Source organism: Sciurus vulgaris (genome assembly GCF_902686455.1).
Source record: "Sciurus vulgaris genome assembly, chromosome: 14".
Lineage (NCBI taxonomy): Eukaryota > Metazoa > Chordata > Mammalia > Rodentia > Sciuridae > Sciurus > Sciurus vulgaris.
The window spans coordinates 60,979,991-60,993,343 of NC_136475.1; the positions used below are offsets into that span (position 1 = coordinate 60,979,991).

At 47.7% G+C, this 13,353-nt stretch overlaps 1 protein-coding gene across 2 annotated transcripts in view; it reads right to left on the reverse strand.

Moving 5' to 3' along the window:
- PRKCE (protein kinase C epsilon) overlaps positions 1-3,135 on the reverse strand; it is a 466,710-nt gene extending 463,575 nt beyond the window's left edge. For both annotated transcript variants that reach the window (XM_079111623.1, XM_079111624.1), the window contains exon 1: positions 1,777-3,135. In XM_079111623.1, the coding sequence (XP_078967749.1) occupies positions 1,777-2,124 (348 nt within the window). In that variant the 5' untranslated portion in view covers positions 2,125-3,135. The remainder of the gene's footprint in view (positions 1-1,776) is intronic.
- Positions 3,136-13,353: the final 10,218 nt, after the last annotated feature.

Genomic DNA, 13,353 nt, shown 5'->3' on the forward strand with positions numbered 1-13,353 from the left:
CTGCCTGTGCACTAGACGATCTGGTCTGTGGCCAAACACAGGACAAATTTGAAAACCTTAGAGAATGACAACCAATTGATGCTTTGCTAGAAGTGCTGATGGGGGGATGGGGTATCCTGCTGCACCTCAAGTTTGTGGCAGACCCCAGCATCACAGAGATTGCTCTCCCTTCAACTGATAACCTGTTTTGCGGATGAACCCAGACCTGCTCTCTGCTCACTGTGCACCTTGTCTGCATATCCTCGAGAAGACCCCCGTCTCCTCACTACCACAGGCAGGTTTTTAGTGTTGAAGTCTGCTTCTAAAATTAGTTATTCGTTCAGTCCCCACCCCCACCCCGCCACCAACATGCACTGCTTACAGGAGTAAAAGGACCAAAGGCCATATGTAGAGAGGAAATGGGGAATGGGAGAGGGGGTAGAAGGGAAGAACATCTGTGAAATGCAGTAGAATGGCACTGAATTCTCTGGGATTCCATAAAGGTCTGCCTGCTTTCTGAAGTGAAAGCCACAAATCTCCTAGGGTTGTACTGGTGTGGCTAATTGGAGCTTCCCTGTAAGTCCTGTAACCATGGTTTCAGGCAGGCTACATCACAGTCAGAGCATAAGAAGAGCAGGCTTTTTCCTATTTTCCCCCTAAAACTCTATGTCCTTCAAAAAACATGTAAGGCGATATGCCAAGGGGGTTCATATGCAACCTCTGACCTCTAGGATATTCAGGAAGTTGGCTGTTTTTCAGTAGAAAAGTGATTCCTCTATGTCTTCATGAGGCTCAGGTAACTTTCTGTGTAGACCAAAGAATCTTGAAAACATATTCATCCAGAGCAACCCTTGTCCTAGGTGGAAACATGTAACAAAACTGAAAATACAGAAACTCATCTTCTAATTTAACACCTCCGCTTCCAGAGGAGCTTAAAAAAAAAAAAAAAAAAAAAAAAGCTTGTTCTCTCTGCTTGTCCAAGTGCCAAAATTGAATCTATCTAGTTTACATTGACAAGACCGATTTCCAAGTTCCTAATATTGAACAATGTAATCAATTAACAATTAACTCAGTCTCAGAAATAGTATTTTATCCCACCATATCCTGACAATCAAAACAAGGAAACAATCTAACTTTAAGATTCAAAGCACTGACTTCCATGAAAACACAACATTCTGGATGAACGGGCAATGAATTGGGCAAACCAAGCTCCACTAATGTTTGGGGACTCTAGAGAGGCATCCTGGAGAAGAATACATTTTTTCTTTGTATGTCAGAAGATGAGCTAACCACCATGCAGTAGAATAGAAACAAGCAAGCTTCCTTCTGGAGGGAAAAATAAAGCAACTCCTCACTAGCAGGACAAAGCCAGGACGTGCAAGAAACCTTCAGTCTGAGCTCCACGTGCCTCTCCAAGGACGGAGGGACCCACCCACACACAATCGCTCCGAACCAGCCCACCACGCGCCTGCAGAAGGCGCCAGGTCCTCTGTCAACCTTCAGCACCAGCGGCAGCGGCACCGGGCTCTCCCAACTTGCAAGCCCCCTTCAGTACCCTCTGCCAGGAGGGCACAGAGCGGGCAGAGGGCTATATCCTCTTTCCATGTCCCATCTTTCTCACTCCAAGGTCTATTTCTTCCCAGCTACGAAGTGAAATGTGCCCTTCCAAGGAAATTTGAGACGTACATGCACACACCCCAGTCGCCAACCGAGAAGACCTATGTCCAATGCCTAGGCAGCCAGTCTTTCCCCGGGACCCCAGGGCCAGGTTCCCGTACGGGGAGCGGCCGGACTCACCCAGTCCTCGAAGTGGCGGCTCCCGTTTTGCAGCAGCTCCTCAAACTGGATGGTGCAGTTGGCCACGAAGTCATCGTAGCCGATGGGGGCATCGTGAAAGACGGCCAGCTCGATCTTGCGCCCATTGCACACATCCGTGACGAACTCGTCGTGCCAGGCCGGACTGTTAGTCTTCTGTTTGGTGGCGGTTTGGCCGATGCGCGAGTCGTCCACGTTGAGGGCGATGTAGGGGTCGAGAAGGAAAGTCTGCGGCCGGGGTCCCACCGCATGGCGCAGCGACCAGGCTGTGGGCTTCAAGCTCACGGCCTCGCAGATTTTGATCTTAAGAAGGCCATTGAACACTACCATGGTCGGGGCGAGGAGTGGGGCCCGGGGTCACTCCGTCCGCCCCGAGGGCCGGAATGAAGAACAGACCGCGGGCGCTCTGAGCCACGGGGACTCCTGGGTCCCCTCTCGCTCCACCCCACTCACTCCCTACACCTTGTGGCGTTGCACCCTGGCGCCGGCGATTCTCAGCGAGTGCATGTATTTCCTCGCCGGGTTCCTAACGGAAAACAGGGAGGGGGGGAGAGCCAGGAGACGTCCGTGTTTGGAGCAAGTCTCTCCCCCCCTACCACCAGCGGCACCTCCAGAAGAGAAGAGGAGCTGTGGGCTCCACTGCAAGCCGCGGGGGCTGCCTCGCCGCCTCCCTGGCTCTCCGGGTCCGGGTACCGGGAAGCGGGCGCCGCGCCCGGCGCTTACCTACCTTTCCGAAACATAATCCCCGGGAAATTTCGACTCCGGGAGGGGGGAGGGGGCGGTAGGACGGGGCGGGGACGAGAACCGGGGGCGCAGATTTCAACCCGGATCCTCTTCGCCCACCCAGCGCCTGCCTCTGACCGCGCGGGGCGGGGGGTGGACCGAGGGATGTGCAGTCTATCCGGAGGGATGCATGTCGAGAGGAAATGGTCCTCCTCGGAGCCAAATTTTTAAAAATCCACAAGCCACACAGCCAGCCCGGCCGCCGCCTCCTGGGCGAAGCAGAGCGGTGCCGCAGCCGGCGATCCGGAGGCGCCAGGAGACCGGAATCTTACAGTCGCGCGGGCTCGGGAGTCGGGTGGCCGCCGTTCGGGCTTGGGGCGCAGGCCGGCACCCGGCGGTGCGCAGCGCGGCGGCGGGGCCGGGACTGCGACTCGGCGCGGCCCCACCTCCTGGGCGCCAGCGCCCGCCCGCCGCGCTCCCGGCGTCCCAGCTCTCGGCTGCCGCTCGCTCGCTGCCCGCCAGCCCGCTCTCCCCCGCGGTCTCTTCTCCCTCGGTCGGTGCGCGAGCGAGTCTCCCTCCCTCTAATGCAGGAAATGCGCAAAAGACGTCAGTGTGTGAGTGTGTGTGTGTGTGTGTGTGTGTGTGTGTGTGTGTGCACGCGCGCGCGCGCGCGTCAGTGTTTAGGGAAATAGAAAGTTTTGCCGGTTGGGGGAGCAATACGGGAAAAGTGAGCTGAGGAGAGAACAGCAAAGCGCGGGCCAGCCTGCCTGGGTCGAGCCGGCGAGCCGGGGAGCCCGGCGGGTACCCTGAGCGGAACCCCGGGGAGTGGCGGCATAGGGGTGCGGGAGCGAGAGCCGCGAGCTCTGGATACGTCATTTTGGGTCTCCACCGGGAGACGACCGGGCCGCGCATTTCTGGTGGACTCTGCAGCCAACTCTCTAAGAGTTGGGGATAGAGGAGTGGCGGGGGTCGCGTTGCCCGCAGAAGACTCGGGAACCTCCCATAGTCCTGCCCTACTGGGGCAATGGCTGGCCAGAAAAGCCTGCGAGTATTGACCTGTCATTCTGTCCCGGGACGCTCAGCTCCCTGGCAGTGGGGGAGGGGCCCAGGGAGGGACGGGCAAGGCTCGTGTGAGTTTTTAAACTCGATTATTGGCTCTTCCGCTTGTGTGGGGAGCGCTGTCCCCTTTGGGATCTGTCCTGGACCTCTCTGGGTGCGAGAACTTGACGAGGGAAAGCTGGGTAGAACCCCGGCCAGGCCCGGTTTGGGTGTCTGTTTATATTTACGAAGTGTGTTTTCCTCTTACGCTGGACCCTGTCTATGGCTCTAAGGGGGACCTAGGCTCTGATTAGTGCGCTGACAGCCGGCGTCCGGGCTTTGGGAAAGCGAGGCGCGCTCTCCTGGGGGCGAGTGGCGGTGTCCCTGCTAATTTCCTCCGTAACCTTTAAACTCTCGCTGGAAGCCGCCGCGGCGGCTGGTCACGTGAGGCGAGCCCTGGGCTGTTGGGGAAGAATTTCCTCCGCGGGGAGCCGGGGCAAGGAACGGCCCCGCGCCGGGAGACTGGGAACCTGCGAGGGAGGGGCAGAGAGCGCCCAGGCCTGGGGTGCGGCCCAGCTGGAGCTGCAAGGCTGCGGCGGGAAGAGGTCGACCTGGGAGCTGCAGGGCTTTGAGAGTGGAAAAAGAAACCTCCGCTCTTGCCCTCTGCCAAGTCAAGTCCCAGAGTTTGTAGTGATAGTAGTAAACCGAGTGTTTATCTGGCGGATCTGATTAGTGTAGACCAAAATTTCAAACCTGTCTCCCGATCATTTTTTTCCTCAGTGGAAAAGGTTATCATTGCTTGTGTCTTAAAGGCTTAAAGACGAAGAAGGCTGCCCGTTGGAACAACCGGATCCACACATAGTACAACATACAGCCTCCCCAAAATCATCAGAAGAGTCCCAAGGCCATCTGGGAGTTCCTCCAGCCCCAGAGGAGCACACAAAGTAGACACCTGCAGTCACTACCCGAGAGCTTACTAGTAGTTCTTAGATCTGACTCTGTTGCATGGGGTAGCTGAGTAGAGATGGTGATAAAATGCAGTCTTGGGGACAACTAAAATTGTTCACACGCCAAAAGTCAGGATTTTAAAGTGTGCCTTACATGGACACTTCCACCAGCTGGAGGTGTAGTATTTTAAAACATCAGTTTGACAAAACACTAGCAGAGATATCTCATTGCTGTTTATTTTCTCATTTCTTTGATCATTGGAATTTTTCTTCCTTGCTTCTCAATTCTACCATTGTATTCTTCCTGCCCTTACTGGAGATGGAATCCAAGGAATCCCCTTACCTACCTCCCCAGCCCTTTTTAGTTCTGATTTTGAGACAGGGTCTCACTAAGTTTCTAAGACTGGCCTAGAACTTGCAATCCTACTGCCTTAGCCTCCAGAATTGGGGAGATTACAGGTATGTGCCATACATCTCCTCCCTTTCCACCACTGAGCCCAATTTTCCATCTTCTTGTGGAATGCGATTGAAGGTAATGGCACATAAGGCTTGATCTTCTGAAAATGTATTCAGGAAGCAGGGCCAGCAGGAAAATGAGCTGCGTGAGATACTTTTCAAGCAGGCAAAATTTAAAGAGTACCAATAAACACATTAATCAAAGTAAATAATTTTAATGTAATTTTTAAAATAAAAAGGTAACATTTCAGGATGAACAGACTATCCAAATCTTAAATAATTTTAAAACTACACTAAAATACTCTTTCTATTGCTGAGTTTATTGGCACCTATTAAATTTTATACCGGACCGAATGCTTCATTTGCTTCACCCTCATCTTGGCTCAGTTGAGAAATCTTGAATGCCAAAAATTTATTTAGTTAGGAATCCTTGACAAGTTGGTATTTCATACTGTCTCTCTAACTCACTCTGGCAGGTCCTATCTTACATACAAACAGAAATACATGGGATTTAAAAACCTTGACATAAATCCTTCCTCTTTTGTGTATTAAACAGAAAGTAAGTTTAGAATTAAGGACATACTGAACTTGAACCTTTTGCATGTGTTTGTTTATTTTTTACAAAGGGATTCTTCCTATTTATGCTGGTCCTTGGCTATGCCATTCAGGGGAGCATCAGCTCTGAACAGCATTGCTGCCCAGGTAAGACCCCAAATGTATTAAATAGGGTCTTGTTGCCATCTCAGTGACTATCTTAAAACAGATAACCAACAAACTTCCAACACAACTGGGCAAGGTTACAGAAAGGTGACACCACCTCTTAAGAGGCTGTTATCCATGTGGGTAATCAGACTGCAATTCTCAAAGGCAACCAATACCAGTCTCCTTTTCCATTACAATTTTTAGGGGTACATAAAGACTTTACCAAACAAAATGCCTGCTTTTTAATATTTACATTAAAAGGGAAAATACCCATATTCTACATGTAAACACTGCTTGTTTCTTACCCTTATTACATTCTTATTTCTAAATAAATATCATACCTTCCCACTGTCAAACTTGACCAAATGAAAATATGTATTCTCCAGGAGTATCACGGACATTCCCTTATGTGGTGTTGTTGGGGGAAAATCTTAAGTTCACCTAAAGGGAAGGCAACTCTAAAATAGCCCTCTGCTCCAGATTTCATATGAAAAGAAAAACACACCCTTGCAGGGGGAGACTTAGAATGTAAAATTCCAACCAACGATTCCTACCTGCTTCATCCTTCTTTTGACCCCTGTACAGTGCTAAAGGATAGGACAGTAGTTGGGGTATACATTGCGTAAGATGCCCTTTGGGTTCCAATAATGGCCTCCTTATTCCATAATCATTGAGAGAGAGAAGAAAAATGTAAGAATGCAACAAAGATGATCAAGAGGGGGCCTCTCTCCTTTTGAAATTAGTTGATGGGAAAAGGATTGATAGAGCAGCAAGCATGCGCAGGGCAGTGTAACCAATGTTGCAGTAGATCCAGGGATCAGAGTGGCATCTGTTGCCTGGAGAAGCTTAAGAATATATCATCTAAAAGGTCCTTTGAGCCCGGAGTTCCTCCAGCTGCAAAAAAATGTGGGATGGGCATTGGCGGCAAAGGAAGCAGAGTGTGCAGGGCAGATAGGAAAGGCTGTGGCTATTGGGGAAGAGTAAGGGACCAGTTGAACCTGGCTTTGTGGCAGGTAGTAGTGGGAGATGAGGTAGGTTGGAATCAGATAGTTGAGGTCTGCTAGGGCCTTCAGATTGTGTTTCCTGGAGAGACACTGAAACTTCTGGTGGGCAAGCAGCATAACAATATATAAAAAGACAACTTTGTGACAGATGGATATTTTTCTCTTTTGTAATTTTTTCCTTCAACAGACTTACCTCAAAATAGGGTGTTAGAGAGAAAGAAGATTCAACTCAGAAAATGATTTATACTCTGATAAGAAGAAAAAAAAAAATGAAACAGTCTGTGGATATTGTTTAGATCAGCTAAAGGCAACCAGGAAGGGGGAGCTGGAACCCAGAGCAGCGTGTTAATATTCATGCCCCGGCTGCTGTGCTGGTTGTTGCCATTTATAGAATGTTAATGGGCCTCTGTGAAGGTCTGCCTGGTCAGGGTCTATCAGACATTCCTCACATGCTCCATTGAACAGAATTCAACCACCTGGACCATGGGATGGAATGTGCAGCAACACAATGACAGAGCCCTGCCAGCCAGGCCCAGCTCAGCTCCCAACTCTTTCCCAGGCCCACCTTCCATTGCTGGCTTTTGTCTGGACTGCCGTGACTTCTTATTTTGGCCCCATCTCTGCTCTGAACTCTTTTTCAGTGACTCAGAGGTCAAGCTTCACTTACACCTGCAAGGAGACCAAGGGATCTGAGGTGGCTCCACAGAGATTAAAGATGGAGGAGATGGCCTGGAGCCCTTCTTTCCTCAGTTCTATGGACTGTGAACCCCACTCTCTAGGACACCAGAGGGAAATAACATCACATATATACTCTTCTTTAGTTAGCTGCTACATTGTGTCTTAGGACCTTTAACTACATATATAATCCAAGGGTCTTTACTAAGTACCTGCTACGTACAAGCTATGAGGGCAGGTGCTCGGGAGGATAAGCAGATATTGAATAATTCCTGCTCTAGTCAGGAAGGTAAATAGATCAATTCAGTCAGTCAGGTATTAGTTGGGGTTGGTCCTTCATTAGTCAGGATTGGTAGGACATGTTGCTATAATAAGCTGTCCACAAATCTCAAAGTCTTGAAATGACAAAGGTTTCTTCTCAGATGCTGGGAATTCTGCCCCACCCCAGCATCATCTTTGCTCCTGTGTCCAAGCTGACCAAAGACTCACCATTTGGAACACAGCTGGGGGTAAGCAGAAAGCAAAAGAATATCTGGACAGTCTTAGGCAATTCAATAGTCTCTTCCCCTCCAAATGCTAAATATCTGTTGCTTGCTAGTTGTTAGCTAGAATCAGTCACATGACCCCTCTACCCCAACCACCAGGGAGCTAGAAAGTTCTACCATCTTCCAGGGCAAGGAACCTAGAGTATTTGGTGAGTAGCATTGGAGATTGCCATAGAAACCAATCTCAAATGACTGGTGCAGAAAAATAAATCAAGGTGGCACACAGCAAATGACAGATAAAGGTCCCTGTCAGAAAGTGATGTAGAAATTCAGTAGGAACAATGATTATAGTAAGAGTGGGACTGTCTGATCCCCAATGGCCCTGGGCCACTGCATACAAAAGACTTCAGGTGACATGGGGAATCCTACGCAGTCTCAGAACTAGCAATCACCTACACTCCTTTCTCTTCTCCTTCACATACCGAACCTTAAAGGACCTGCTGACCCTTAAAGTCATGTCAGAACCAAGACAGCACTAAGGAGGCATTTAGATGCAACAGAACAGAGAAGTTTGTTATACTCTACAGGATCTGAGAGATCACTTGTCTATATTCTTATTGTTATTAAATTTCTCTATTAAATTAGGAATATGAGACCCAGAGAAGTTAACTGGCTTGCCAAAAAAAAAAGAAAAGGAAAAAAAAAAAGAAAACAATGCTAATGCTAATAATTAGAGATCGAAACCCAAATCTTATACCTCCTAGTTAAATTTACTACTTTTTTTCCATTGTCCGGCTGGAACCAACACAACACCATTTAGTAATGATAACTTCAATTGCATAATTTCTTAGAAAGAAAATTTCTACAAATCCAAGGTCCTGGATTTAATTTTGCTTCCAAATTAAACTGAACTTATCTCAGTACAATATGATAATACTTATAATACTATATCTATCCCATGTACCACAACAATAATAATACAATTATAATAATTCTCAGGAGGACAATGATATTGATAGTTCTTCCTTAAGTCATTTTGGTGATAAGAATCTTTAAAACAAGAAAGAACCTATGATTTCTCAACTTCTATATTTTTGCATCTTGCCTCCTAACACCAGCATATGTATTGATGTATTTTTGGCATCTGGTGTTATGACACCTGTACAGTGTGTAACAGCTTCTCCCACAGGCTATGGATATTTTATCAATACAGAATGACTGACCTGAATGTTCCCCCTAGGTCATGTGTCTCTAGCACATTCTGGACATTTGACTAATTCATTTCTATTTCTGATTCACATTTCAGCATTAACAAGTTGGGACTCAAGGGCAGGGAATAGTGCCCTTTGTCACTGATAACAAGCATTTAGACATAACAAAATGTAAGGCTAGGACTGATTAAATCCACAAGGTCTATTGCAATAAATACTGGAGGCAGGGTGCCAAATGCTTCCCTCTTCTAAGGTTCAAATCCTCTGTGAACCAGGTATTATTCCCCTACCCGAATATATAGCCTTCCGTCCAGAATTCTCCCACATCCTCACCCTTACTACGCCGCAGAGCTCCTACCTCCTCCTACTAAACCATGACAGTTATTTGGAACTTGTCTAAATTCTGCCACTTCTCTGAAAGGGCTTCAGGTTTGGAGACCCAGCATGACTCTTCTTGACACTCTTAAATTTTATCTTGGATATACCAAAATAACAATATAATTATAATAATTCTCACGAGATGATTATATTGATGAGTTCTTTAAGTTGTTTTGATAAGGGTATTTAAAACAAAAAGACTTCATTGTTTTAGTGACTTTGTGTTCTAGCAACGTTTTGAAATATAAAGAGTGTCACAAATGGCCCTCTCGTCGGTCTTCCCTAGCTCGTCCAAATGAGTGCCTTGAGATGGTTGGCCTCTTCACCCAGAGTCAACCCCAGTCAGGGTAGCTCAGTCCCTGGACCGCAGCTCTGGCCTGCCGCGGGTTCCCAGCTCCGCGAGCCCACAGCGCCCTCTGGCGGAATCGAGCACGCGGGCCCAGTGCTTCACTGGGTTCTGACAGCCCCCGCGCTCTTGGCTCCCTGCGCGACAGAGGGTTGACCCTTCCCAGCCTTACTCTGGCGTGGTTCTCTGTTATAGCTCCCAGACCCTCTCAGGTCGCTGCGGTCCAGGCCAGCGCCGGATAGAGAAGCGAATAGAGACTTGGGTCTAAAGGAGGGTCTAGCGAGTCTAGTATCTTCGGTTTAGCAGCCTGGACTTATTTGATACCTGTCTGAATCCTTTCATTTCGCAGAGCCAGGAACAGGTGGTAGATAGTCCCTGTTTATCTCCCTGGAGGAGGTTTTGAAAGGGACAGCTGCTAGGCTCTGAGCCAGGAGAAGAGAAAGCAACTGGGAAGGAGAGGAGTATGAGCGGGGCCGTGGCCTCAGAAGATTTCTGAAAGCCCTGGAGTAAAAGCACAGCAGACCTAGGGAGAAGGGACAGGAGACAGACACAGGGCATTTGGATATCATGACCACAGGGTCAGAGGGTAGGCGATGGACAGGGGACTCATTTACTCAGCCTCATTCAAGCTATGTGACTTATCCACCCTCTGGAAGTTTTATTTTCTCCAATGTGGACATAGTAGTAACACTGTATAGAACTGTCCTGAGGATTAGTGGACTATCCCGAGCGAATCATCAATTGATGTGCCCTGCACATATAGAATCACATGATAACTTAGCAGCCAAGGGATTAAGTCTGGGGAAGACCACAGAGCTTGGGACTTGATCCGCATGCCCACCACAAGTGAAGGACAAATGCAGTCAGCAACAGCTCGTTCTTTGCAAACACCGTGCTAAAGCCAGGCCTGGTGACACCCTCCTGTAATCCCAGTTACAGGAGGCTCTGGCAAGAGGATGTCAAGTTGGAGACTAGCCTGGACAATTTAGCAAGGCCCTGTCTGGAAATCAAAGCTAAAAAGGGCTGGAATCTAACTCAGTGATAAAATGCCTCTAGGTTCAGTTCCCAGTATTAAAAACAAAAATGCTGTGCCTAGAGTCTTTTGTTTGTTTGTTTGTTTGTTTTAATAACTAGGCTTCTCAAAGTGAAGAACTCTGTTCTTATCATTGTATTGGAGTAACAGTCCATCTATTTGGCAGTTAAATCCATGCTGGGTTCAAAAAAAGTCAATGAAGGAGTTATGGCCCAGGTGTTCCAGAAGCTAAAACTTGAAGGTAAAGAAATTCTAAAGCTCTCCAGAGAGACCACAGAGACCAATTTTGTACTTTTTTTTTTTAACATTTTCAACACCACTGAATCTTCCTTTCTTTTTTTTTTTTTAATATTTTTAGTTGTAGATAAGTACAATTCCTTCATTTTATTTATTTATTTTTATGTGGTGCTGAGGATTGAATCCAGTGCATCACGCATGCTAGGCAAGTGCTCTACCCCTGAGCTACAACCCCAGACCAACTCTGTACTTTTCTTAACTTGATACTTTAGGTCAGCTCCTGAAGCAGAGGGTAGAATCCCAGAAGCCATATGTTGGGGGTTTACTCACTACCAAACCCGACTGTCACTTAGGAAGGAAGAAAGGGTGAGCGTCACTCATCCATCCCACCAGTCATCCTGGAAGCAGATCCCTCCAGATCAGCCACCCCACACCTGGTGCATCCCTCAGCCCTGCTTCTCAGGGACTCCGCTCTGTACGTCGCCCCTCACTTTTCTTCAACCTCTTCCCTTCTACCAGCTCTTTCCCCTCAGTTAGTCTCATCTACCTCAAATTAAATATTTTTAACCTCTCCTCACCTCACATTTCTCCCTCGCTACCACTCAACACTCTTCTCCTCCCCAAACTTCTTACATGTTATTTATTTTCACTATCTCCACTTTCTTCCTACCCACTCCTTCCTCAGCCCACGCTATTGGGCTCACTGAAACATCACTCACTTCCACCCTGCTAAAACCCTTTTTTGTCGTCTTTACCTTATTTAACCACTCTCTGCAGCAAATGATGCAACTCTACCTCCCTCCTTGATGTGCTTTCTTCCTCTGGTTTCCATGACATCTGAGCTCTCCATGTTTTCTTCCGACCTCTTTGGCTCCTTCTATTCCGTTTCTTTTGTTTTCCTCTTCCCCTGCCCATCTCCTAAAGGCATCATTGTATGGGTACATTGCCAAATGCTAAGACAATAATGCACCAGTTTTCTGGATGAGTTGTCAAGCAAGTGACCATTAAGAATGCTATGACTTTAAAGGAAGGAGAGATAGATCCCTGTGGCCGGGCATGGCAAGGAAAGGCCCTCGAGGAGGGGAGGTGGGAAAGGAGCGTGGATGGGGAGACAGGTTCAGAGGCGGAGAACAAGGAAAAAGGCATTCCTGTGGAGGGACTTCCCTCGGACTGCACAGAGTTAAAACTAAGAACAATTTTACCCACTGACTATTAAGCATCGCTTTGGAGCCAGTACTTTTCAGGGCAAGACATAAAGAGAAATGCAAGTTGTGAGTCTCCAGTTTGATATTCCCATAAAATGATTGCATAGCAATAAAAGGTGGTGTTTGGTAGAGGCAAATGTGGTAGGACAGATTCGCAGGGGCTTTCTAAAGGTGACGTGGCTCCTGGGCTGCACTGGTCTGTTCAAATTAGGACAGAAACAGTGCTCTTTCACATAGATCCCAAAATGTATAAAAGCTTAAATAAAAGAGATGTTTCTTTATTTCTTACCTATCCATATTGGGTGACTGAACACATTGGGGTGTCCCTAACCATCCCAGGTTACATAATCACCCTGGGGGTTGTCGCCAACGGAGCCATCCACAGAGAGAAAATGACTAAGGGTCACTCATTCTGCTGAATGTCCCCTTCCTGAGGGGCACTAACTGTACCCCACCTCTGGGTCAGGCAGATATCTTTCAAGTTCTTACCTCGGTGAAGGATTTTCTTTTCAAAGACAGTCTTTTCCCTCTCTTTCACTGAACCTGTTGCACTACACCTCAGGTTAACTTTTGATAGAGGAAGCTTTTCCAGATTTTTTTTTGCAAATGCAAACATAAGCTGACCAAGAAAGCAAGGCCAGATGTGGCTGATGCAGGCCTGGTGTTCTTGGAGGGTGGGAAATGAGTATGGAAGGCTCCTCCTAGATCTCAGAGGAAAGGTGACAGTCCTGCTCAGGACGGGGGGGGGGGGGGGGGGGGGGGGTCCTGTTAACCTCTAGGAGTGGCAACTCAAGGCCCTGTACTCTGGGTCTAGTGAGGAAGGAGCCAAAGATGCTGCCCCTGTACCCTACCTGGGTCCTGCACCTGTATTTTCCCTTTGCCAGGACTCCCTGCTCCAACCTCTAAGTCTCAGTGTGGGTAATATGTCTTCTAGAAGTCTCCTTTGATCCCCCAGTAACCCTGAATACATTTCATTTTTTTTTTTGTCACTGCTGATATACTTGATATACTTGTTTGTTTTCCCCTAAAAAATTGCAGCAGCACTGATAAGTTTGATTTTAGGGTCCTCACAATCTTGTATTCCCTCCAAGGTGCTGTTCCTAGTTTATTTTTGTTTTT